Raw genomic sequence first — 24,760 nt, forward strand, 5'->3', positions numbered from 1 at the left:
CTTTCCTACGAAGCCCCGAGCTGCCATGTCAAGGATACCCCCTGACACGGAAAAGGATTGAGGAATTCTCACAGACCAATAACCACATACAAGTTCACTGTATAGCACTGCCACAAAAGGTATAAATGCTGTTCTACCGCTGATAAATACCCCGTAATATGTAAAAAAACAAATGGAAATTCTGAGTAGGGAGTTTTTGGTGACTTATATCACCTGCTGAAGACTGCGGTTCTGCAATTCCTATCCAATATCAGGTGGCCAGACCAGGGGATTTTTGCTTTTTCTATCTTCAAACGGGGCTAAATGGTCACCAGGGGAAGTCTGTGGAGTATCTGGAGCCCTGAATTCTTAATAAGGCAAAAAAACTAACCAAGGCCAAGGCTGCTGCCAAACCCTGAACATCCATCCCTACATGGTCTGACCTTTATGCAGCTTGTGCCAGCTGTGCACACGGGACTGGAGGTGACCTGGGACCAATTTCTACCAAAGAGATCACTTGGTTAACAAAGTATGGAAACAGCAGTGCCTTCTTGGTGTATTTCTGGACCTTCTGTCCGATGAGTTACAATTACCTGGGATAGTGGCAACAGAGAAGCTACTTGTGGGCTGCAGGCACTGGACTAGGGGTTGAAGCAGCTTTGAGAGTCAGTAGAAAACAGCTCCCACATCTGTATGGCTGGAAAAAAACCCACATCACTCTGAAAGGGGTAAAAAGCCCCAGCTGGTAAACCATCTCTGTTCACACCACATCTACAGCAGCATTTTTGTCTTGACAATATTAGGTCAAGATATTTCAGAAAAGAAGCTCTGTTTTAGTCTATCTGCATCTGTAAGGTACTTGCCTGTTTACATCAGATCAGGCAATACCGCTTCTCTGCCACTCGTTTGGACAAGCAGCACAGCCTGAGTGGTATTGTCAAGGTTTTTCTTTGATGTGTGTGAAAATGGAGCAGCTCGAGGTATTATTCCAGGTTTTCTTTGGCTCAGTGTTTGATGTAATTCAATTTGTCTTAATGAATGTAAAAAGTGATCCAGAAGCATGTATCAGTTATTTCTGAGTGGCCTTCCTGCAGCAGTGTTCAGAGATACCAAAGAGGATGAAGCAGCCTTTGAGTTTGGCAATATACAAGCAAAAGTAACCTTTCTTTGAGGTGCTTAAAATGGAGGACACTTAAACAGATCTTCAGAAGATCTGCAGAACCTTATTTGCTGTAATGGTGTAAGAATCAGTATGAAGCACTTTTAGCACCAGCTATCAGGAATCATGTACTCAGAACAGTGCACAGCCTTATTTCCTATGTTACTATTTGGATATTACTGCTTTTATTTACACCAGCCCCAGTGTCCTTATGGTCCTCAGTGTTAAGCTGCAAGCTTCTAACATGCTTTGTTTCATCGCTGTCCTGAAGTTCTCCTTGGTGAAAACTGATCTCCTCACTCCAGATGTTTCTTTCCCAATACACTTAGACCTCAAGACAGTAATTTCAGTAAATTTTAATGAAGAAGCTGACACAATTCTTCTAATAGGTTTTCAATGAGCAACCCATGGTACCAACTGTTAAGGTTTTTTTCTTTAGTTCTGCATTTGGCACTTCTAGAGGGCTAAGATTTTATTTATTACTATCTGCCTCAGCAGCTCAGTAACATGAATGTCACAGTCACTTTTATCACAACCTCATAACCTCAATAAACTCCTATGTAAAGGTACAGATGGAGTTTTCAGAGTTGGGAGCTCTCATTTTGAGTGATACAGAATTTTAAGCATAAATGTCATCTTAATTGTTCATTTTCTTTTCAGATACCAGCTTGCTGTTGTTAGTATTTGCCGGTTGCAAAAAAAAGGAAGATATAATTTCATATTTAAGTTGCACAGATGCAAGTATTTATTTTGACAATGGTAAGAAATGCCAAATATGGGAATAGTTACCTCTCTGTTTTACTGCCACAGAGTGATGATGATTTATCTTCACAAAGACAAGAAAAGGCAGAAAAGAAAAGTGCAGCTGCAACGTATTTGCTAGTAGTTAGACAAGAGTGTTATTTGCTAAACAGTACATGCTGGGAATAAAAATTGAGGTCTCAGTAATACCTCTAGCCAGTCTCTAATGAAATATTCTAAATGTTTTGACAACATATTTCCACAAGGCAGAAGAAATATATACCTGTACTTTATTTATTGTTCCCAACAGCTGGTCCTCACCAATCTTATATTGGTTTCTAAGAAAAACAGATGAAAAGAAATCAAAATGATAGACAAAAGAAAACAACAGTTGAAGGAGATAAGCTATTTCAGGCAAGGAAAGGCATAATAAGAAAGAATAAAAGAACAAGAAAAATTTCTGATCTGTTTATTTATTGGATTGCATACTCATGTTACCTTCCTGCCAGTATTGAATGGTTTAAGAAGGGCAGTGTAGAAGTGCCTTCAGCTTTTTAAGGTAAGCTGAGCAGGGCTGTTGTTTTCTAGAGGCAGCTGTGTGAGGGAAGGTGTTACCATGCTGGGCTGTCAGCATTTTCTCCTCTGCTGCTGAAGCTCTTGCACTGCATTCCTTGACCCATTTCAGTCAGGATCCTCCAAGTTAGCACAGACCTGCTGTCTGCAAGCTTTAAGTCCTCCAGGGAGGGATGAAGGATCCAGGATTTAGTGCAAGGTTTTTCGACACAGACAGTTTGGTGGGTACAGTCTGGCCCCACTAAATCAACATCTGCTTGGGAAACTGTATTTCCTTGGCTAGCCCTAATGACATGTTTTACCTTATCTCACTAACATGGGGGGCAAAGAACTGATACCAGTCGCCACTGCTATAGTATACACTTAGTATGAATAACAAATGCTGAAGATTCATGTGATTAGCACTGTTTCTGGAGGAGGGGAAAAAATTAAACAAAGGAGTTGACTACTTAGAAAGAGGGGAAAAAAATCAAAGTGAAAGGTTCTCTTGCTTGATTTTTTTTCTTTTTATAATCTGAAATTTTTCCGTATAACAATAGTAAAATACCAAAGGTGAGATTTGCAAATTAAGTACATTATCAAATATTAACAAAGTATTTTAACTTCACTAAGTGCAGAGAGAATGGGGGACAAAGGACTTAGCACAGAACTGGAGATTTATGGAAATATTAAGAGGCTTTTATGCATAGAGAGCCTGAATTACTCAAAGGATAGGATTTTACTGAGCCCAGCCAGAAAAATTATTTGATGATATTTTTTGAAGCCTAATGGAAGGTGAAAAAGTAATTTCTTGAGGAGAGAATAAATATAAACTTGTTATTCTTGACACCTAATTGGACATTTGTTTCACTTCTGTATGCTGTCTGGAACAACATGTTAGAATTTTTAAATAGAATCACTGAAGACAAAAGTGGGATGTACCCTTGAAAAGATCGAGTCCTACTTTCATTGTTATTTTGTTTTGTTATTTTAAGTACCTAGAATAGATGTCGTCTCATGGAATGATGGATTGTCTATGCTTTTCCAGATGCTGGCCATGCGAAACCCTCTAAACCATCATGGAAAGCACCTCACCAGATTCAGCACAGCCTAGGAAACTGGAAGTTATTTTAGGGATGTCCTAGTAAAAAGCTTTTGAGGAACATATTTTATAGACGTGTCAGCTGCTTTGTCTTGCCAGGGTTTTTCACATCTTCTCTGCAATAGTACATAAATCCCTTTCTATAATGGTACATAAATTGACTTAAATTGCTTTGTTTCTTCAAAGGTAAGATGACAACAGCAAATTCAAAGAATGGTAACATGGCCTTTGAGAAGGAGAAAAATCAGGTGATTAACTTGGAATGAACTGTAAGGGAATTCAAGATATAGAACAAAAGACAAAGTTCAGTCCTACTTTTGGGTTGAAATGGACAGGAGCACACACAAATGATCCTGCTTTTCATCCACTGAGAACATTTAGAGAGTCACAGCCCAGAAGTGTATTGAAAAGCTGTCAAGAAGAATGACTGATTTAATGAACTGTGTTAACACATTTGCAGGAAGCACCAGATTATAATTTGCTCTGCCTTAGTGACATTTTAAGCAACTGAAAAATTGCTTTTACTGGGAGTATTAAACTGCACAACTTCATCAGCTTTTGTGATAAGAATCTATTTTGAACAAAATTTACTAAGTTCCTGACTCTTCAGCTGTACTTCAGACACTATTTTTAAAATATATGTTCAACCAATAAGGAAATATTCTCTCTCCAAGTTTTACCTTAATGTTTTAACTTAGATATGCCCTTGCCATTTCTAAAGACCTTTATCTTATTATTATTTGCTTAACCAAGGAGGACAAAAGACTCAATTTATCACCTGGTGCAAAAACTCACCTGAAGCTCAAGGCTCATGAACACATTTTGGGTGGTTAAACAGGGATTTTTATTTTGTGATTTTATTGCATTTGTTGTGGTTGGACACAGTAAAGCAACTAACAAAGTGTAAGAAAACACTTGACTGAACAGGAAAACTCTTCCAACTTGGTAATGGCCAAGGAGCTGCCCAACAAGATTTCATCCTTACCCTTGCTTATTTTATTATCTTAGTCAGATCAAGATGTGGGATGGCAGGGAAGGGCAGCAACTCAGCTACCAAACCCTGCATTTCTAACCACAGGAGGCTCTGCCTGTACTCAATCTGCATCAGGCACAGCTCAGCCAAACCACTCAGTCCCTGCTCATACGTATATATGGGCCGTTGCAGAGTTGTGCATGTTAGAAAGCCCATCTTCCAGCAGGAAGAAGATGAAGAAAACAGGAGATGCTGACAGAATGAAGGATTTCATTAGAGCCAAGACATTCTGGGAGTCGCATATGGAGGCCTCAGCTGCTTCGGATTTGTGTTTCACTAGCCCGTAGGACTGTCAGCTGTAGGTCTTGGGCTTTCCTCCCCCCCCTCCCCCAATAACTGGATTCTTATTAGGTTTGTCTTCAAAGCAGGTTTTTCAGTCAGTATAATGTGTGACCATCCTGCAGCCTTTCTTACTACTGAACCACATGAACAGTTCTTTCCTGTCCAGTGCATACTTAAATAAAACTTGCCATGTTACAAGATCTCCTCTCATTTAAATCTCATGGTTATTGATACATTTGGGATCGATGATTTTCATTTGATCTCCTTCTCTGGTTCATCTGGCTTTTGTCTCATGTTGAAAATGTGAGGGACACTCAGGAGCAGGTGTCTCTTGTTTTTAGCCCTTACTCTCTGGCATGTTAGTATACCAGGGGCTGTGATCTTCTGCTGGCATCCCATGAATAACTCACAATTCAAACAGTTTTCACCCCACTTGGAGGCAAGAAAAGGACTTAAAGAATTGGGAAAGTAGTGAGTCCCAGAAATCGGTTTGCATCTAAAAATCCAGGGAACCTACAAGAAAAGCAGATAATTCAAACTATGGGAGTTTGTGGGTTTTAGCTTTACTGAAGGAATTATATGGAAGGAATTTACTGAGTTAAATCAGGGTATAAAACGATTAATAAAAGAGAAGATATAGGTGATGGTTTCACATCAAGTTAATACGAAGACGAATCTGCAAGCTTGGATACACAGAGAAGTGCTTCACTGCTGGCCGTGTTGTTGGAGATAGATCTTAAAAAAGCGGCCACTATCAACTCTCCAAGCAGCAGCCGGGGTCCTGCCCGCCCGAATCTTCGTGCAGGGATGTACCACAGGGCTGTGCCGGAGGCGCAAACCGAGAGGCTCGTACCCCGCCCCGGCCGGGGCAGCGCAGCCTGCCTGCCTCTGCGCCAGCCGCGGTCACCCGCCCGCCGCTTCCCGGGCGAGACCTGTGTACATCCATGCACACAGACATGTACACACATGTACATACGTGTGTACAGGGGGTTCCCAGAGCATCCCTCGCTTGGGGCGGCCGCGAAGGAGAAGCCGCAGGAGGAAGCGGCTCCCCGGACTGCGGGGAAGGGGCGCACCCCGACCTGCAGCTCAGAGGGCAGGAGGGAGAGGGAGGCGGAGCGGTTGCCATCCCGTCGCCTGTCGCTTTCGGAAAGCAGGCGCGGGTGGGAGCGGGCGATGGGCGCGGGTGGGAGGGAGCGGCCGCCACCCCCGCCCGCCCCTCTGCCCGCGGGCTGGGGGCGATAGCGCCGTGCCCGGCCCGCCGCCACCCGGGATGCGCCGTGGGCGAGCCCGGCTGCCCCGGGGGAAGTTGGAGGCCGGGCCCCCACGGGCCGCTCGGCCGGCTGCGAAGGGGCGGGCGGCGCCGGGAGCCCGAGGAGGAGCCCGAGCATCCCGGCGCCGGGGACGGCCGGAGAACGGGCGGCGAGGCTTCATGGGCTGCTCACGCCAACATGGTGCTCGCCCTCAACGGCAGCCACCTCTACGGTAACCTCCGGCCGCTGCTCCTGGAGGACCCGCGGGCGCTGGGCGGCGGCAGGATGATCGCGGGCTCCTGGCCCCCGCGCAGCCTGGCCAAGCTCGGCCCGTCGCCCCCGCCGTCGGCGCTGCCCACGGCGAGCCCCCTCCCCGCCAACGACTCGCAGTGCGGGGAGCAGATCCTCAGCTACGGCAGCGCGGAGAAAGTTCTCATCGGGGCCGTGCTCTGCCTCATCACCCTGCTGACCATCGCCGGCAACTGCCTGGTGGTGATCTCCGTCTGCTTCGTGAAGAAGCTGCGGCAGCCCTCCAACTATCTCATCGTGTCGCTGGCCCTGGCCGATCTCTCGGTGGCCCTGGCCGTCATGCCCTTCGTCAGCGTCACCGACCTGATCGGCGGCGAGTGGATCTTCGGGCGCCTCTTCTGCAACGTCTTCATCGCCATGGATGTCATGTGCTGCACGGCCTCCATCATGACCCTCTGCGTGATAAGTATCGACAGGTGAGAGAGCCCGGCGCCCCGAGGCTTGCCCTGGCCTCCCGCCGCTCCGGGGGACCGGCCCCGCGCCGCTGCCCGCAGCCCCGGGCATCCGGGCTGAGCGGTCCCACAGCGCTCTCCTGCCTCCTCCTCCGGGTCCCCTGGGAGCGAGCCGTGCTCAGGGCAGGGAGCGAGGCGAGTGCCAGCCCGCAGCCTCTCTGTTCGAAGGAGCCCGCCGGAGCAGGGTGAGCCGCCGCCCGTGTGCCAGCCCAGGTGCCCGGTTATCCCTCTGGTAACATCCGTGCTGTCACTCGGGAGCCGAGGTGTCAGAGCAAAACCGGACCTAAACTGTCAACGTTTACTATGGCTCTGTGCGAGTAATAGGGCACTTCCAGCTGCTTTAGAATTTGGAACATATGTCTTTAAACTGTTTTATGTCAGGTAGATTCGAGCTGATTATTTCAAAGCTGGTGACAGTGCTACCTCACTGAGTTCAGTGGAGTTTTACCAGACCAGAAAAGGTGCGAGTAATTATAGCTTACTAAGGTTTTATCTTTATTCTAGGACAATCCCAGAACAGCTCGATTTCATCTTTGACAAATAATGTTTTGCTTGAAGAAAAAATTACTTTCAAAAGTTTGCTTTTTAAAAAATTTCCCCTGCTGTCCTAAAAACCAAGTTATGCTCATTGACATTTAGCTTCTTCCAAAAGATATAGTTACTGGGGCTACAAGGAGGTGTGTCCACACTGCCAACGAGTATCTCAGATGTTCAGCTCTGATGTAAAAACCATACCAAGGAGCCCTCATTTGCCTGTGTCAGTCCTCTGGAAGCAGAGGAGGGCTGACAGATTCCTTTATTCCATGCAGGTTCTATTCTAAAGTAAGTTCAGCCTGTAGCTTCCCTTTTCCACAGCCTAAATTCTATGCCAAGAATGTTAACAGCTAAAAGGTAAATTTTCATTACAACTCCACACAATTGGCTAGAATTGAAAAACTTCATAACTAGGTTTTAGAAATAGTTTACCAATTCCAATATCCAACAGCAGCCTTGACTGTTTACTTCAGAAAGTTTTAAGAAAAGCTCTGCACTAGGATTCTGCAGAGCAACAGTCTTTCAAAAGAGATTCCTACAGTGAATGGAGGTTTTTTTGTACCAAGGAGCATCACAGTTTTTATTAATTTCAGAACTTCAATTTCTGTGCAAGCATCCTCTGTTGCAGTATTTTTTTTTTTTTTTTGGGGTGACTTCTGTATTGGCCAGCATTTACCTGAATGCTGCAGAGCATCATGTAGCAATGAAATCCACATATCCACGTACAGACTTTGACAGTTTCAAACTGTGTTTTGGTTTTGTTTTGTTTTTAATTGATATTTGCTTAATTCTAAGTTATCTGAGTTAATTTTTAAACTCGATTCCTGTATTGCAAGAGAATATGAATAGACTTATCTACCTTCCCAATGTTATTCTCTGCTTTTCTATACTATTTGTAAGACAGGTGATTTCATTTTTACACTCTCTCCCCATAAAGTATTCTATTCTTTGATTGTTCTTACATCCATCTCTGAGCTCTCCATCTCCCTATCTACTAACCTTTTGAAAGCAGGTTACCATAATAAAGCTTTCTTAAGGATGTGTGATGATTCACACTGTAGCACTGGGCTTTTACTCTTTTCTATTTCTTAGTTTAACATTTGAGGTCACTGCTGTGTGCTGAACAGGGGCTTTGGCTGAGCTAGTCACACTGATGACAGCATCTCTTGTCTTCTCTCAGTTCTCCCTCCACTCCCCTCCTCTCTCCCCCTAAAATACTAGCAAGAGATATATCTCTGTATTGAGAAATAATATAATCTCTTGTAAATAACTGATTTTCACCAGCTATTGCTGATTTAAACTAGAATTATTCTTTTGTCTTTGTGTTCTTACTTCTTTCACTCAATGTTTATTGAACACCATCTTTCCATAATTCATTATACTATTGTCTAGTACCTACTTGAAATTAAAATTCTGTGACTTATGATACTTAACCTCTGTCACCCAAATCCATTATATAGTTGAGATAGTAAGTATCATAAATAAAAGGAGACAAGCCAGCAATTCATTAACAAAATGTCTCAACTACTCAGCAATAAAGAATTTAAAAATCTCCATGATTTTTATTCCTATTTAAAAATAATTAATTTTATTCTGCTGCAACACTGCTAAGCCAGGCCAAAGATTAGTTTTTGGATATTAAGCAATCTTTGAATAGTGTGTATGTACAAAATATGCTAACTAGGGAGGCATTGTGAAAATCAAATGTGAACGATGAAATGTTGCCAGTGTAGCATTGATGGTAATGGTGCTGTCAGATCAGCAGGAGTTCTTACATGTATGTAGTAGGAAATTCTGGAATGATCACTGAGGAAAATTTATCTCTGAAAACACATACCTCCACTTTAAGTTTTGTTTGTGGTACAGGAGCTGCAAATCACAATGTATACAGTGCAATAGAGGGTCAGACTGTTTTCACAAGGTCCATTTTTCCAAGGCTTTGGTGGAAACACTTCCATGTTTTCTGTTATGTAGATTATCAATGATACCTCCCTTACTAGTCTTACTATCTCAGGGCAACTAATACAAATACAGAACCAGGAAATGTCAATCAGAAATTCCAGAAACAGAGGAAGTGAATGAAATTTACTGTCCTTCAAGTTGGCCACTATCCTCAGAGACATTTAGGTGTACTTAAATCTTGAAGATCCTGAGGTTACCTGAGAGACAGTTAGGAAGAAGGATTAAATCATGACAAAGAAACATTTTTGAAATATAATTAGGAATTGCACTGTGACCTGGCTCTTTAGGGCACTTTAGGAAACCTTTGTTGTGATCCAGTAACATCTCTGCTGAAGTGAAAGATGAGGCTATTGCAGGCAGTGCAGAGAGAACAAATAAACTGACCATTTTAAAATTTGTTAAATCTCTAGGTTTTTCCTGACTAGCTATGAGAATCAGGAAAATAGCTGAAAGAATATTGCTAATGAATTCATCTTAAAGAACCAAATTTGTTACAAACTGTTAGGCACGGTTTTTAAAGAGAAATAATACCTTTTATTAAACAAACAATTAAGTTAGTGAAACAGAGGCTTTGAGGAGCTGCCAAGGAGGATAAAATGAGTAAATTGAAAAAGCTTTTTGATTTGTTTCCCTTGCACAAATATGTGCTACTCAGCTCATGCCACTGAGAGCCCTGAAATGCCAGCAGCTGGCAAGCCTATTGCTCACAGAGAGATTTTGTTGCACCAGCCCTTACTGGTGGATGTGTTTTTTAGCTGAATACATCAGCTTCTGAAAGAAGCATATTAGCATGGGGTGTACAAATGGGCTGGTTTAATTCTGTTGGAAAACCTTGTAATTTTTCTTTGTAGTTAAACACACCAAACGCTTCTTGTGCTTTTTAAGTTGCTTCTATTTTCAGTTGTGTAAATGATAAAGGTGCAAAGTAGAATTAGTGTGCTATTATGGGGATATCTAACTTTGCACAGGGTGCACAAGGAAGCAGCCAGGTTGGAAAGGTTGTTTGGTTATCCACAAAGACCTAAATTTGTGGAGATCATGAAGTTACCTTGAAGTTACCAAGATTGTGCTTTTCTTCAGATCATATCTTCCGTTTTGTTTCACGGCATAAAAACCTTCAGAGATCTTTATCAGGGTGACCTGAAATGAATGTATTTTTTAGGCATCTCTATCTTATTTAAGCCCTCACTTTGGAAGAAGTCTATCTGCTTACAGGCAGGTCTGTCAGAACTAAAACTGATATGGTGGAGAGACAAGAGTATTTCTGCCTTTTCAAATTTTGTAAGGAATAAACAGGCAAGACAACTTGTTACTCAGTCAGTGATTATCTTTGCTATTCTCTCCATCTGTGGTACGAGTATTATCTCGGTAGAAACGTAGGAGCTACAGAGACTTTTGCAGGATGATTGAATTCTTTAAGAATTTTCTATTAGGGTGTTTGGATTTTTTTATTTTTTTGCTTTAAGGCTCCACTTTTCTCGTTCGGAACTAAATAGTTTCTATCACATCACAATTCCTTTACATTCTTTACATTTAACAGTGAGAAAGTATTAGGAGAGAATTATGAGGGATGGATACAAACCACATCTTAGTAGGGAATGAACAAATAAAGGGAATTAATTATATTTGAACTGGTGGTGTTTTCATGCTGATTCATCATGCTGTTCGTACCCAAGAAATGCTGTTTTGGAGAGTATCCACAGGATAACTGCATAAGTAGCAATTTTTAATTCAATTTAAAAATAGTTCTTTGGCTTAGAAAGTGATAAAGAAATATATCTACTCTGATACAGTTGAAGAATTATAACACTTTCTCCACACCCACACAAGTAATGAAACACTTTTTTGGAAACTTTTCCAGTCTGTATCTTGGCCAACAATTCACAAGTATTCCAGGCTTCCATTAAATTGATGAGGATTTAGAATTTCTTTGCAAATAAGTGGGCCTTCTTGTTGATCCTGAGATTTTTATACACGTGGATCAGCTCTCTCTCACTGCCTGTGTTGCCACACTCTAAGTATGAGTACTTATGCTTCTCTTTAGAATGTGTCCGTTCAAAAAGTTCACTGGCTTCTTGAGTCCTCATTCCATGTCTAGGAATTGCACAGACCTCAAATTTCCTCAAAGGAAGAATTTGGAACAAAATTTAAATAAATATTTAAGCAGTTTCAATAGAATTCAGATGTCTAAATTCTACCTACATCCCAAGCTGATAATATGACCTGAAAACTGTCAGCAATTTACTAAACCTAATGGTAGCTAGTAGTCCTGTGTAGCTTCCTATTTGGTATGAAGGCTTTTTCTGCCTCAGTGCCATAGGTGGAAGAGGCATCAGTCTGTTCTGCCAACCTTGCTCAGATCATTCACAAAATCCATGTAGAATATGTTTGCAGAAATGGCTATGAAAAAAAATCCTCTATTTAATATATTTTGGATCTAGAATAAACATACACAGCCAGTAGTGCCACTCATGAGATTTTGTTTTATATATATATATTTATATATATATTTACACAGAAATAACTGAGAAATGAGGAAAAACCTAAAAGGAACTATAGAAGTGTGTGATATTGCAGTTAAGGTCTGTATTGCAGAAGAAAGTTTTGAGATCAGCATGGCAGCTAATTGCTAACAACAGCCACCCTCACAAGAGCCGTTTTTTCCATTGTTTAGCCTGATAAACAACAGTACTCTTTCTGAGCCTGTAAATAACTTGTCTAGCTTATGAAAGACACAGACAGAATTGATAAACTAAAGTGAAAAAGAACAGATTACTCCTTTCCAGGTAGTTTTTCTAATGTAGTCTATTTAAAGAATGTTCCTTAAGCTGATGTAGTTTCTTTATTGCAGAGAATTTATTGCTGAACACTTATGCAATCTCCATTTCATTATTTATGTTGAAAAAAAGGTACAAAATAAATTTTGGTCTGAATTTCAGAGATGAAGAAGTTCAATTGGAAGTCAGGTGCATTAAGTAGTATAAGTCAGTGCAATGTTATCTGTCTGTGAGATCCCATTCCAAACCAGTAAATTAATCTGGGAGGTTTGGTTGCATTAATGTGATCCCATTTCTTTAGGTACTTTTGTATCCCTGGGTATCTTTTTCTGTGTCACATGGGCGGCCTGAAAGAGGTGCAGTTACTTACAGGATAACCTGGTCTTAGCCACAAGTATTGTTTTATAATGTCTTTGCAAAGACACTATGCTTCCTGAACACACTACCAGATGCACAATAAGTAGGTGGGAATTAACGAATAAAAGATATTTTATAAAACAACAGTTTGTGAAAACTTTACATAGGAAAAGGTTTTAACATCATGATGAGTGGAAATTTTGTCCCTTTCCAGAGAAAGAGGCATAAGTTCCGAAGTTTGCTGCGTGTCTTGTGCCTGCACAGTAGAGGCTGACAAAACTTGGGAAGCTAAAAGATGTTATAGAAAAGAAATCTATAGATAGGTTATTCTCTTGCTGTTCTTTACTGGATGCATTTAAGCAGTATTACTGAAAGGGAGTCACCAAGTGTGGAGATGCAAGATAACCTAGAGGTGGCAGTGCAAAGGAGACTGCAACTGGTAATTTTTCAAGGTGCATGAATGGGGAGTTGTAGTTCAGTGAGTAGCAGGAGATTTGAGACTGAACCACATTTTCCTGAATGCCTTTTCTTGAAACTGGATGTTGTATTTCCCCCCCACATTTGAAACTATCTTCTGTTTGCTCCTACCAGGGTTTAACACTGGATGAGTTTTCAGAAGTGATTTTGGGGTCTCTAATTCTTGGGGGTTCATCCAGACATTTCAAAGGAGCCTGATAAGTCAGAGGTAAGGGAACATTAATTCACATTTTTGCCAAGCAGGGCACTCTGGAGGCATTTAAAAAGTGATTTCTTTCCTATCAAAGTCACAAAAATAGTTTCTGTAAATAAGGTTGGATTTGCTTCGAAATTCACAGCAAAAATGCAATTGTAGAAACTCTTCTCTTAGGTTTTGAAGCAAACATTTGATAATATATATTAATATAAATCACAAAAATGCAAATGCGTATCATACTGGCATGGGGTGTAGTGTAACCTGATTACACAGGTCTCAAAATATATTTTCTTACTATTTTTCTTGAACTGGGTGAGTATCATAGAACAAAACATCAAAACTTTGATAGTTTTTACACTGAAACAAGATTACTTTATCAGTAATAGCATGCTCATACAAGAGTTAATAAGAGCAGAAATTAATCAGGGAATGTTTTCACCTTCCCAAATTAATTTTTTCTCAAAATTTTTTCTAAAACTCCCTGAAAATTATATGAAGTATCTTATTCCTTTTGAAGAAACACAGTATTACTTTTGATTTTGTTCTTGAGTTTGAAATATTTCATTGGAAATGTTCGTGGCAACTTTTAAAACTTCCTTCATCTGCAGTTGATAAGTACATATGGCACTGTCTGTCAGCCACAAACACCTCTTTCATTTTTTTTTTCCCTCGATATGTAACACACAGATCTGGTCCTTCCTCTGTGGACCAGAAAGTCTAAAGAAAGCTGGCCACTGTAGGTCTTGTATGAAAATAAAGAGCTTGAGAAATAGCTGAGTCTGCTGAGGTGTAGCTGTCAGAAGAAAGAGTGGGGAGCAAAATCACAGGTACCCTGGTGTCTGTATGCCCAAAGCACAAGTACCATGAAAGAGTGCTCACTGCAGTTTTGTTCTAATGGTCACGACTGTCTGTAAGGTGAGGATAATTTCTTTCACCTGGAAAGCTTACAGGCTTTAGTGTTTATTGTTGTACTGGATAGTCAACTATTTCTAAAGGACTGAATAGTATAATTCTTCCTATCTATACTGAAAAGAGGCAAAAAAAAAAAAGGATTTTTTTTTTAAAAAATCTCTTACTGCAAATTTTCATTTTCAAAAGATCCCAGGATTAAATATGTCATAGTGAAAATTTGTTTTTATTCTGTTTTAACTAACATGGCAAAAATAGAGAGCGAGTGGCATTGATTTTCTGTTTGTACCTTCCTGTTTATTCAGGCTTTGTATAGAATTTGTATAGATTATCTGATACATCTGTGGGGTTCTGTACACATTAGCATGTATGCAAATCTGCTAGTGATTCACTTCTAATAATAAACATGGCTTTTGGTAATGCACAGACCAGAATGAATTCTCTAGTAGTGCTGAACAGAGATGTGCATGGGAATCAAATCAGTACTGAGCATATTCTTTCTGTCTACCATGGCCTTTGCCATCAAATGGGAGCTAGCACAAGACACCACAGAAGGGGTTTTATTTCATCACTGATAGCTATTTCACTGCTAATTGTCTAAAAAACAAACCAAAACGCAAAGCCAAGAGGGATATTACAAAAATAAGTTTTTTAAGTTAAGGGAAATTGGAGTGAAGTCTATTCTTAGAAGTACATTGTGTCTTGAAGAGAAAATTGGCAGCAGAGTTTTTTCCTGGGATATATCAAGGAAAAGGGTGGGATTTTGGTATAGTTAAACACCTAAACCTTAAAACCCAAGTTTTTTAGCTTGTAGAAGTTTCAAGTATAACCACAAGGAAAGTTTGTAATCCAACAAAAATCCATCCTTGTTTGCAGTTCTTTCATCTCTTAAAGACATTGTGGGAAGTGGAGACAGACTCATCTGAAAGGGGGTCAAAATGAATTTCTCATGCTGGAAATTATTTTTCCTGCACAATGTGGCAGGTTGTGGGGCATGGAGCAGCTTGCCACATGATGATAGTGGTGGAAAAACTGGTCAGGGACCAAGGACACATGGACAGAGCTTGTTCTATCTCAGATATCCACCAAGCTGGGTAAAATCAGAACTGGCAGCAAGAAATAGAACACTATTTTTTGTGGCAGACTTATGAACAAACTTCCTACTTTTTATTTTTTTGGCTGAAAACTCTCCAGTTTTTTTGGAAGAGATTGTAATTGGAGATCCAGGCAAACACATCATGAGGTCTCTTCCCAATAACCTGGTGTGGAGGTGTGCCACCTTCTCTTCCACTGAATAATACTGATGCCCTTGGTGGCATTTAAATCATAATTTCTTGTCAACCATGCAAGTGTTTGTAATCAGAAATATGGCCTGTTGCTGCTGCAAGTGAAATTGGGCCACCAATAAAGAGCTTTAAGTACCTTATTTATAAACTGCTTTTCATGAGATGTGTTGGAGACGGGAGACAATGTATTTCAACATATGGTTTGCAGATCTCTAAAGAGGGGTACAAAAGGTAACTGCAAAGTTCCAAGTCTGTGGCAGTAGCATCTGTTCACTAGAGGACTGTTACCATGCGAGAAAATACAGGATTTTTAAAGTCAAAGTAAAGAATAGTGCCCCAGAACATTTACTCTGATAACAGGTGTTTGTTCAGAAATTGTCAATCAGTATAAATATGAGAAGGTAAAAATGGAAGGCGTAAGTACAGATAACAGAAGTATATGGTATTATATAAACTTATTGTAGAATTTACCATGTAGCTATCATCATGAATAAAAGCCATAAAAACATGTTGTGATTGTCATGAAATATTTCAGATATACAGTATCATTTGCCACAATAATTTTCTGTAAGTAGTTCTCCATGTGGGTTGTTAAATTTTCTTTATTTGCTGTAGAAATTGACATTTAGCAAATAGTTAAAATATTAAATCCCTGAACAAAGAGTTTGTTGTCTGGCCACAAATTACTTGGAAATATTTATATCCATGACCCAAAAGAGCTGCTGACAAGATGCAAAGCTTTTCTTTAATAGTCTAATAAGATGTTTTGATGCTAAAAGTGGTACAGCTTTGGCTCAAAAGACTTAACTTTTGAATTATGTACTGCAGTTTCCTTTTCCTTGCCCTAAATATCTGTGTTTGAAGACCCACCCACTTCTTATCACAAGCAGTTTTAGCAACAATACTGATTGTTGTGTCTCAAGAGTGTATTGTCCCATATGAAAAAGCTATTTTTGCAAAATGGATATGGTCATTACTGAACACAATATTATTTTTTTAAAAAATAACTGAAAATAAAAAGCATGGTGGACCATTTATCTATAAATTAAACAACACAAGAAGGAGTCTAACATTTCAACATTTCCAAAGCCTGTTATTAAACACAAAGCTTCTGCACTGCTGCTGAGCTGTTGAAATAAAGGGAGGATTTTGCCAAATATCTCAAACACCTCTGGCTTCAGTGAGCTACCTGAGATGTCCATAGGCCAGCTGTGGTGATTCAGTCCACACCGATGCCAGCATTCTGCTCCTAAATTCAAATGAATGTTTGTGGTTTTCAGCCTGGCAATGAAAGCTGCTATCACTGGGAGCTGTAGCCACAGAAATAAACCTTAGGTATTTTACTTTTTATCCACACAGAGTTAATGCCAACATGTTTCAGTGCCTTAGAGTTCCCAATTTGTTGCTGAGAAAAACAAAAAGCAAAGATGGGAAGAAGGTGGAAAAAAGCAGAGGTGGGAAGAAGAGCTTCTTTCTGCTGATCCCACTTGTTCCACTGCTTTTGTGTGTGGTGTAGCAGCTGTAAAATTAATATAAAAGAGAGTTCTGGGATCCTTGATAATCTTCACATCCTACTATCTTTAAAGGTTTTGAAGGAGGAGATGATCTTTCATCAGCTGTATTTCTGTTTTAGCATAAATGTATCATTCTAAATTATGAGGAACATGAAAAGGTGTTATGAAGGTATTGTGACCACACAATCACACATTAAGCCAGAAAAATGGGTATTTGTGAAAAATCAATAGCGAATCTGTCCTCAAATTTTGTCATTCTATACAGAAAGCCCAGGGGAAGAGAGCCAGAAACTCCTTTCCTGACAAGAAAAAAGCAAGAGATTTTGTAGATTGGATGTACTATGTTTTCATGCCTGTGAAGCTGGTGGTAGCAGTTTGTGTTGAAATGTGTTCTATATTTTGAAAATATTTAGTGTTGCAGATTATGCATAATTTTAAAGAGAACGAAAATATGAAGGATGTTGGTGAAAAAAAAAAAAGAATACATTGTAGTGGAAATTTGTTGTGGGCAGACCTATGTTCATTTAGACAAAGAGGACACATTGTCCTGGCTAGTCTTTCCCTGGGTTTCCTGTCTAGTGACCTCTAAGCTTACTTGCAGCTACCTTTACAAAGGCAGACCTGGTGACATCTTAAATGGGGAGTATGTACTTCTGGATTTGGATTAAATGTTACTGGTCCAAGCTGAAAAAATCCACCCATGTGGAACCACAGCCTTGCAAGTCTGAGCAAGACCCAGGAGGTTCAAAGTTCATTGAAGTGGAGGATTTGTTAGCTAGAGAGAAATAGTGTCCATTTGGCCATTGCTTTCTTCATCCCAAAGGCTGCTGGTAAAAGTGAATAAATATTATGACAAATGAACTACTAAATACTGAGGTTGGGAAAGGCTGAACACACAGTTTTACTGACTGCAGTTTGGGTTTTGCTGCAGTTACTTCTCATCACTAGGTCTTTTTCTCCTTCAACCTTCTCCTTCAGTTAAAGGGTACCTGGGGCTCTGTTTTTGATTCTGAGTGACTGCAAAGGGAGGAAATATTTATAAAGCAGTATTTAATTCCTGAAAATTTTCTATTTCCCATTTATATGAGAGAGCTCAGCCTGAGCAATTTATTGATACTAAATTCCAAAATAGCAATTAATGAGACATTTTGTGAGGAAAATGACAGCAGGCAAGAGAATTGCATGTGAAGGGAGAACTCAAGACTGGATGTTTAGCATGCTGGAAGTGAATATGTTAGTTAAACGAGTGCCTGAGGAGATCAATGACATATGGTTGAGAACTGTGGTAGCTACAAAAAACCTTACATTCATTGGCATGAAAGATGATAAGACATGATAACCTCATTCTGTACCATATATTGAGCAGAAAATGTACTGCTAAAATATCAAGAAATTACACAAAATAGCTGTTTTTACAAGTTACAGTGGAGGAATCACCTTATTATCTAAAGACAAGTCACTGAAATGTTCTTGAATAGTAGACTCAATTTGATCTAACCTCCTGTCTTCCTTCCTTGATAGCTTCCCCTCACGCTGTGCTCGCTCCAGCCCACAGCCCCTGCTTCCAAAACTGGATATGATTTTTCCTGTGTTAAGACTTATTCATACGAGGTAGAGAGAAATGATTTTACTACTGTAGAGGAAGCAACTCCAGTGTACATCTTTAAAAAAAAGCTAGATAAACACTATATAAGATGCTTTGTATATCCCACAGTTTTTGAAAGAATATTCTTAAACCTGCTTTAGACTTGGATTTTCCTGTTTTTTATCTGCCAGGCTTGGGCAAACAAATAAAGCTTGAGGTCAGCGTTTGTAATTTTCACATACCTGATCCAATGGAACACAGCAAAATTTTTGTTTGATTTTAAAAAATTCAGATCTGCCTTCAGGCCAATACAACTATGGACAAAGCCAAAAAATGAGCAAATAGGTTAGGTCTGTACTGAGATTCACCCATAGTGACTGTACAGGTGTTCCTTAGGGCTCATGCAAAATTACTGTCACGAAGAAGCAAAGAGGAGAATTTGGACCTGGTCTTTCCAGCATTTTTCCTGTCTCTTCATAGAGAGGAAAAGAAAGAAGAGGGAGGAGGGAAGAAGTATTCTGAAGGGGCTGTTCCTTAACTGCTTTATTTGGGGATATTATGTTTAAACTGTTTGTATTCAAGGAAGGAAGAGAAGGGACATAAATATCAGCACATTGAAATAGTTATTCCCTGAGGATACTTTGTTTTAATATAGTGGTATTATCAGTTCAGTGGGCCGTGGTTTTTCATTTCATTCATCACTTACACTATGGAAGTTTCTGAAATGTTTAATTTAATTGTACTGAAGACATCAGTCATGATTTTCTAGTTAAAGTTGTGGGAGGTTTTCATTTTGAAACACTATTATAACTTTCAAAATAATTCCTTTTAAGCTGATGTTTAGTGTCAATCCGAGCATGACTCATGTAGTGAAGTTGGAGAAAATCACCTTAGCCATTTCTGCTTTATATTAGTCTGATGACTGATTAAAAAACAAAGGACAGTTTTTCATAGCTCTGAAATCAAACCTCCACACATTCTCTGACAATTCCCCTGGGTGTGAGGGACAAGAGGGTTGAGATGGGGAGAACACAAAAAGAAAATGAGGATATTCCAGTTTGCACCTGCAAAACATGTTCTTTTCCATTTTTGTTTGTTCAGAAACTGCCTCTGTCGAAAAGAGTAGGGATTTCATCTCAGCTGGTACTTCAAGAAACCAGATCTTTAAAGGGGAGAATAAGTCCCCTTAAGCAATATTCCAAGTCAAGCCTCATCCTTCCTCAGTAGGTTTTGGACTGTGTGTATTCATGCTCAAGGTGTCTGCTGCTCCTCAAGCTCTCTGCCAGCATCTCCCCCTCCAGTCATGCCACATCATTTTCCCTTTTCAGAATTACCCAGTTCTCCTCTAAAATACAAAAGGCCATGTGAGATAAAACTTCTTTCCTAGCTTTTTCCATCCTGTTTTCCTGTGTGTTCAATTGCTAATGAACATCACAACCAGGTAGAAATAAACAAGAATTCAATTCCTCTTTTATTCTTTTTCTAGAAAAGAGTTTTTCTTATTTTCTTATCTTGGTCTCCCAGATATTATCAGAAGTTCAAATATCTTCTCTGCTCTCTCAAAAAGAGGCCAGGCATGTTGTAATAACTTAATAAAATGAAATACTGCTTCATATACATAAAGATGAAAATGAATGTAAAAACCTTATGTAATTAGATACTCAGGTATAAGAGTTGACATGATGCAAATGCACAGCATTTGTTTCTATGGATCTACAAGATTTTGGGATAATAAAAAAGGTCTCAATGTAGAATAAATTGAAATGTGAATTTTAATAGAAATAGTGTTTTCTGATATAAATACCCTTATTGAAGATAGCAAAAAACTGTCATCTTTGAAGATATTTCTGTTTCCTTTTTTTTCCTTGATTGATAAAATGATTTAACAACTACTTTGAATGATACCACAGAGTATAAAGCTGTATTCACAAGCTTCTGTACTTGTGAAGCAGCTTGTGTGTATACTATGATGAATTTCATGAAGAAGTTTTCAGTTAATTAGATATTTCTTAAAAAGCCTGAGAATTCTTTCTCTAAGGAATATTACTAAAATGTTGCCAGTATGTATTGTAAATAATACTTTATTGTGTATTTTGATTGAGATAGCTTTTTACTTAGGTAAAAAAAAAAAAAAGAAATTTAGGAAAAATATTTTGACTCTCTTCTCACTTCTTCCACAAAAATAAATATATCTGTGTAAAATAAAGGAGCTTGCATAGCTGGGAGGGGTTGTGAGTGGGTGAAAAGGCAGAAGTGGGTAGTATGTCCCTGACAGAGTTACGTGTTTTCTTTTAGAAAAGCATGATTTTTTTTTTCCTCATCCTTCCAGGTTGTTGAACAGTGTAAAGAAAAATTATTCTTCCTGTGTGTGACTTGCCTGGATTTGGAAAGCTTTTGAAGCGTTACAGATTATGTATCAAGAAGTGGGGTGGAAAGCACTTTTGAGCTCTGTATATAATTAATCCTGTTGCACTCAGTAAGCAAACCACACTTGTATACAGGAAACAAGTGATGATGAAACCCACAAAGCTGCAGTTCAAACATTTTGAAAAAAGTTAAAAATAGTAAGTCTTCCATTATAGAATGCAACTTAATTCCAAATAATTTGTGTCCAAAACCTTTTCAGTTTTCAAATGTTTCCAGGAGGCTGGTGTAGGACTAAAAGGGCTGAAATCCACCTCCCTGCTATTATCTCATACAGTAATGTCTCTGGTGATGGTAGAAAAAGGAAAATATAGAGGTAAAGTTTTCTTCAAAGAGAGTTAATAAAAGAATTTAGTCTGTAATTTAGAATACTGATAAGGGTAACTGCAAAATATTGGGTAGGAAATACATATTATCTAACATTCAGGCAGTGCTGCAAGGTAAATATCAGCAACTACATATTGAGACCTTTCCTTTCAAGCAATGTATAATTTGCAGTGGAAGATGAAAGGCTACTGAACTGGTTTGTCAAGAAGCTGAGAATAAGATGTGACAGGTGATAAAAGCTTTGACAATCATGCAGGGTGAAAATGAAAAGCAAAGGGTGAGGGCAGGTGAAAGAAATTTGTCAAGGTCTGAAAGTAAAGAGCAATATGGTTTCAGAATTGCAAGTGAGGTAATAGAAGTTGAATGAAAATACATATTCTGGCAATACGGGTGTTAAGTATTTCTTAGAAAGAGAACAGAAGGCATCCCCCTACCTATGGGATGGATGTCCAAGATTAGTAGGCAAAAATGAACAAGGAAAAATTCAGAGCTAACAGAGACAGAGTAGTAAGACAGCAAGAAGGTGAAATGAAAATGAGTGAAATAAAAGCACAAAAAATGAGCTAAAATAAATAAGAAAAATATGGAGCTGTAAAGTTATACAACATGAAAGGAATAAAGCCCAGGAAAGCACAAGAAACCAAAAGAAATGCAAGAGAGGAGAAAGCAACCTTCTACTATGCAAATTGCATTCCTTTAGAATGAAGATATTTCATTTTGATTGACTTAATCCTCCCCCACTGCCAGGAAAGCCTACACTTCTTGAGTTCATCAAAAATAACCCCCTACAATGATTTTTGAGAAAAAGAAAAATTAAGTCAGAATGCTTATTATGTAGAATAAATTCAATATGTACAAATGAAGATCATCCTGTTATAAAGAGAATTTAGGCAAATGCGTTTCATTAAAAAGAGAAAGAGGAATAATGTGAAGTGTTAACCTTACTGAAAGCAAAACAAGTATTTCATTCTCATTCTTCCAAATGAAATATTAACACATCGTCATTTCAATGATAAGAATAATGTTGAAATTTTATGCAATGTGAAGCATAAGCATCCAGAAGAATAGATATCAAAACATACATTTAAGATCTTATATATTTGTCCGTTCAACATCAGCTGAGAAGGATGAAGTAGAGCTTTTTAGGATTTCTAGCCATTAAGATGTGGAAACTGACCACTGTGCTAAGACTTTTATAAATTGTGTACTAATTCACAGCATAGGAAAGATGCAGCCTTTGACTAGATAAAGCATAGTGCTAATCAAAGTCTTTTTCTCTCTGCTGAATTCTGTTTTGATTTTGTTAGTTCTGCTGTCTCACTCTACCATTGCATGATATTTTATGTTCAGGTTTTAAAGTGACCCAATTCATATTTGGAAAGATTTCATACATGCATTGAAATTAGTAACTTTCATAATTTCTGCTGAGGAGAAAAGTCTTCTACTGCCTCTGAAATATCCTCCTCTTCCCAGGCAATAAACTGGCAGTGATCATGATGTGATCATGATGCCAATCTGTACTGTAGAAAGGTAAAGGACTGTTGTACAATAATTCACAAGGTAATTGTCACAATATAGCACCATGGCTGTGTGCTGAATGCTCATGTCCCCATTTAGGTCTTTTTATGTTTCTGTTCTTTTACTTCTGACTCAATTACATAAGTATGTGGTGGGATAGTATTTCCCTGATCAGTTTGTATGTTTATATACCTTGTTTTATTTAAAAGGATGCCTGAGGGACAGAGCATCTTTTGCATTGTGCAAACACATCATCTTTGAAAAGAAAACAGTATTTGCTAGGTGTTTAGACATAGCCATAACAGAAAGAATAGATTTGGTATTTTTGTTTCAACTTGTTACATTTACATTTGAAGGAAAGGGGAAAGCTAGATACATTACTATACTAGGGAGAATATTTTGGAATGCTGGAGAGATTTTAGGAATGGCATTTTGCTCCTGATCTTGTGAAGTGTCTCTTAATGTTACGCTGAGCCAAACAGAAAAAACATTATGAAAGATGATGACAGGATCATAGCCAATGAAGAAAATCCAGTAGATCACTATAATTCTTCAGAATAAGTTATTATTGCAGGTAAAATACAGGATGGGATTCTACAGATGTGGGTTTGTCAAGAAATCCTGCATGGATGTACATATTCAAGACAGAAAGTTTCTGTGCTAGAGAAACAGAGAAGCAAAGGAGGAAGTATAGTTGTGTCTTCAGAATAAAGCAGTTTCATTACTCTTAAAATACGACAGTAGGAGAACTGGCAGAGCTTCATATTAAGCACAACTCCTAATCAAATGGTAACTGGTAACAAAACAATATCTTGTGATTCCTGGCAGAAATGGCTGTAATGCACATCTGTATCATATCCAGTATGTTTCTAGTCTTGTTCCATAGCAATCCAATCTGTTTCATAGAAGCATAGTCAGACAGTGAAAGATCTAATTTGATTCTGAAATCTGTTAGATCAAGTCAGTGAATTCTGAGACATAAATGTGGACTAACTGGAATGGAATTCTATCTGCTCATAAAGTCTATGGAGACCAGAGACAAAGGAGTTACACGTGTGGTACAACAGTTGCCTAAGTGATGCTGATGTCATGATGCATTCAATTTATTATTGAATTGGGCAGGAAGCTTCAAAATTATTTTAATTCTTTTAACTGTATGGTTTTCTATTGCTCTATGACTGCTCACAATGACAAGCAAGTCCTTTTTATCTTTTAGCCATATAATGGAGGTAGGAAAGAGAGATTTAGGACACATGATCACAAATTGGAACATCTTGTTACTATTTTCTTTGTATTGTTCAAGTCAGTATAGCTGTTAAGTCTCAGGTTGTTTGCTGGATATTTCAAAAGGTGTGAGTACTAGACCCATCTGCCTATGTGATTTATAGTTTAAGTGATAATAGAGGTGTTTTTAGCCCTGTGGATAAAAACTATTCTATGTTGTCATTGTAATGGATTGATAGCAGAAAAGCCAGAATGAAAAAGCCCACAAACGTAATAATCTCAGGAGCAGACCTATATAGTTATAATTGTTTTACATTAAATTTATATGACAATTTCTTGTCATTAAATACTATTTAGAGATACTGGGGAAGAACTCTATGCCACAGAGAATCAGATTTTTGTAAAGCAAAAGGTAATTGTTCATTTACCTTTTCTGTTATTGGTGTTTTTTGTGTGTGGCAAGTGGCAATTTTGTGCAATGGCTGGTGAAAGGAGGGAATTCTTTACCCTCTCCCAGGTTTGGACAGAGATCCAGAAAGAGGCTGGGGTAATCTTTGCTCCCCAGAGCTGGGCACACTATGTGTGCCTCACACCTGAATGGGACTGCAGCAGAACCCTCAGTGGGCAAGCAGAGACACTGAAGAAATCATAAGAAACCAACCCAGGATAGAGATGTACTCATGTGTTTATACACATACATTTAACAAGAAGTTTATTCTGCCCTCACCATTTGCATTCTTTTTGGTCTCTGCTGTTTACTTTGAGCTCTCCAAGGAAGGGTCTGTTTTCTACAAATGTGATAGAGTAT

The 24,760-nt window shown here is 39.0% G+C and overlaps 1 protein-coding gene across 2 annotated transcripts in view; it reads left to right on the forward strand.

The window, feature by feature from the left end:
- The first annotated feature begins 6,100 nt into the window (after nucleotides 1-6,100).
- Nucleotides 6,101-24,760, forward strand: part of HTR7 (5-hydroxytryptamine receptor 7) — a 30,840-nt gene continuing 12,180 nt past the window's right edge. For both annotated transcript variants that reach the window (XM_066323859.1, XM_066323861.1), the window contains exon 1: nucleotides 6,101-6,826. In XM_066323859.1, the coding sequence (XP_066179956.1) occupies nucleotides 6,300-6,826 (527 nt within the window). In that variant the 5' untranslated portion in view covers nucleotides 6,101-6,299. The remainder of the gene's footprint in view (nucleotides 6,827-24,760) is intronic.

This window comes from Sylvia atricapilla, chromosome 8 (assembly GCF_009819655.1).
Source record: "Sylvia atricapilla isolate bSylAtr1 chromosome 8, bSylAtr1.pri, whole genome shotgun sequence".
In the NCBI taxonomy this organism is placed as follows: domain Eukaryota; kingdom Metazoa; phylum Chordata; class Aves; order Passeriformes; family Sylviidae; genus Sylvia; species Sylvia atricapilla.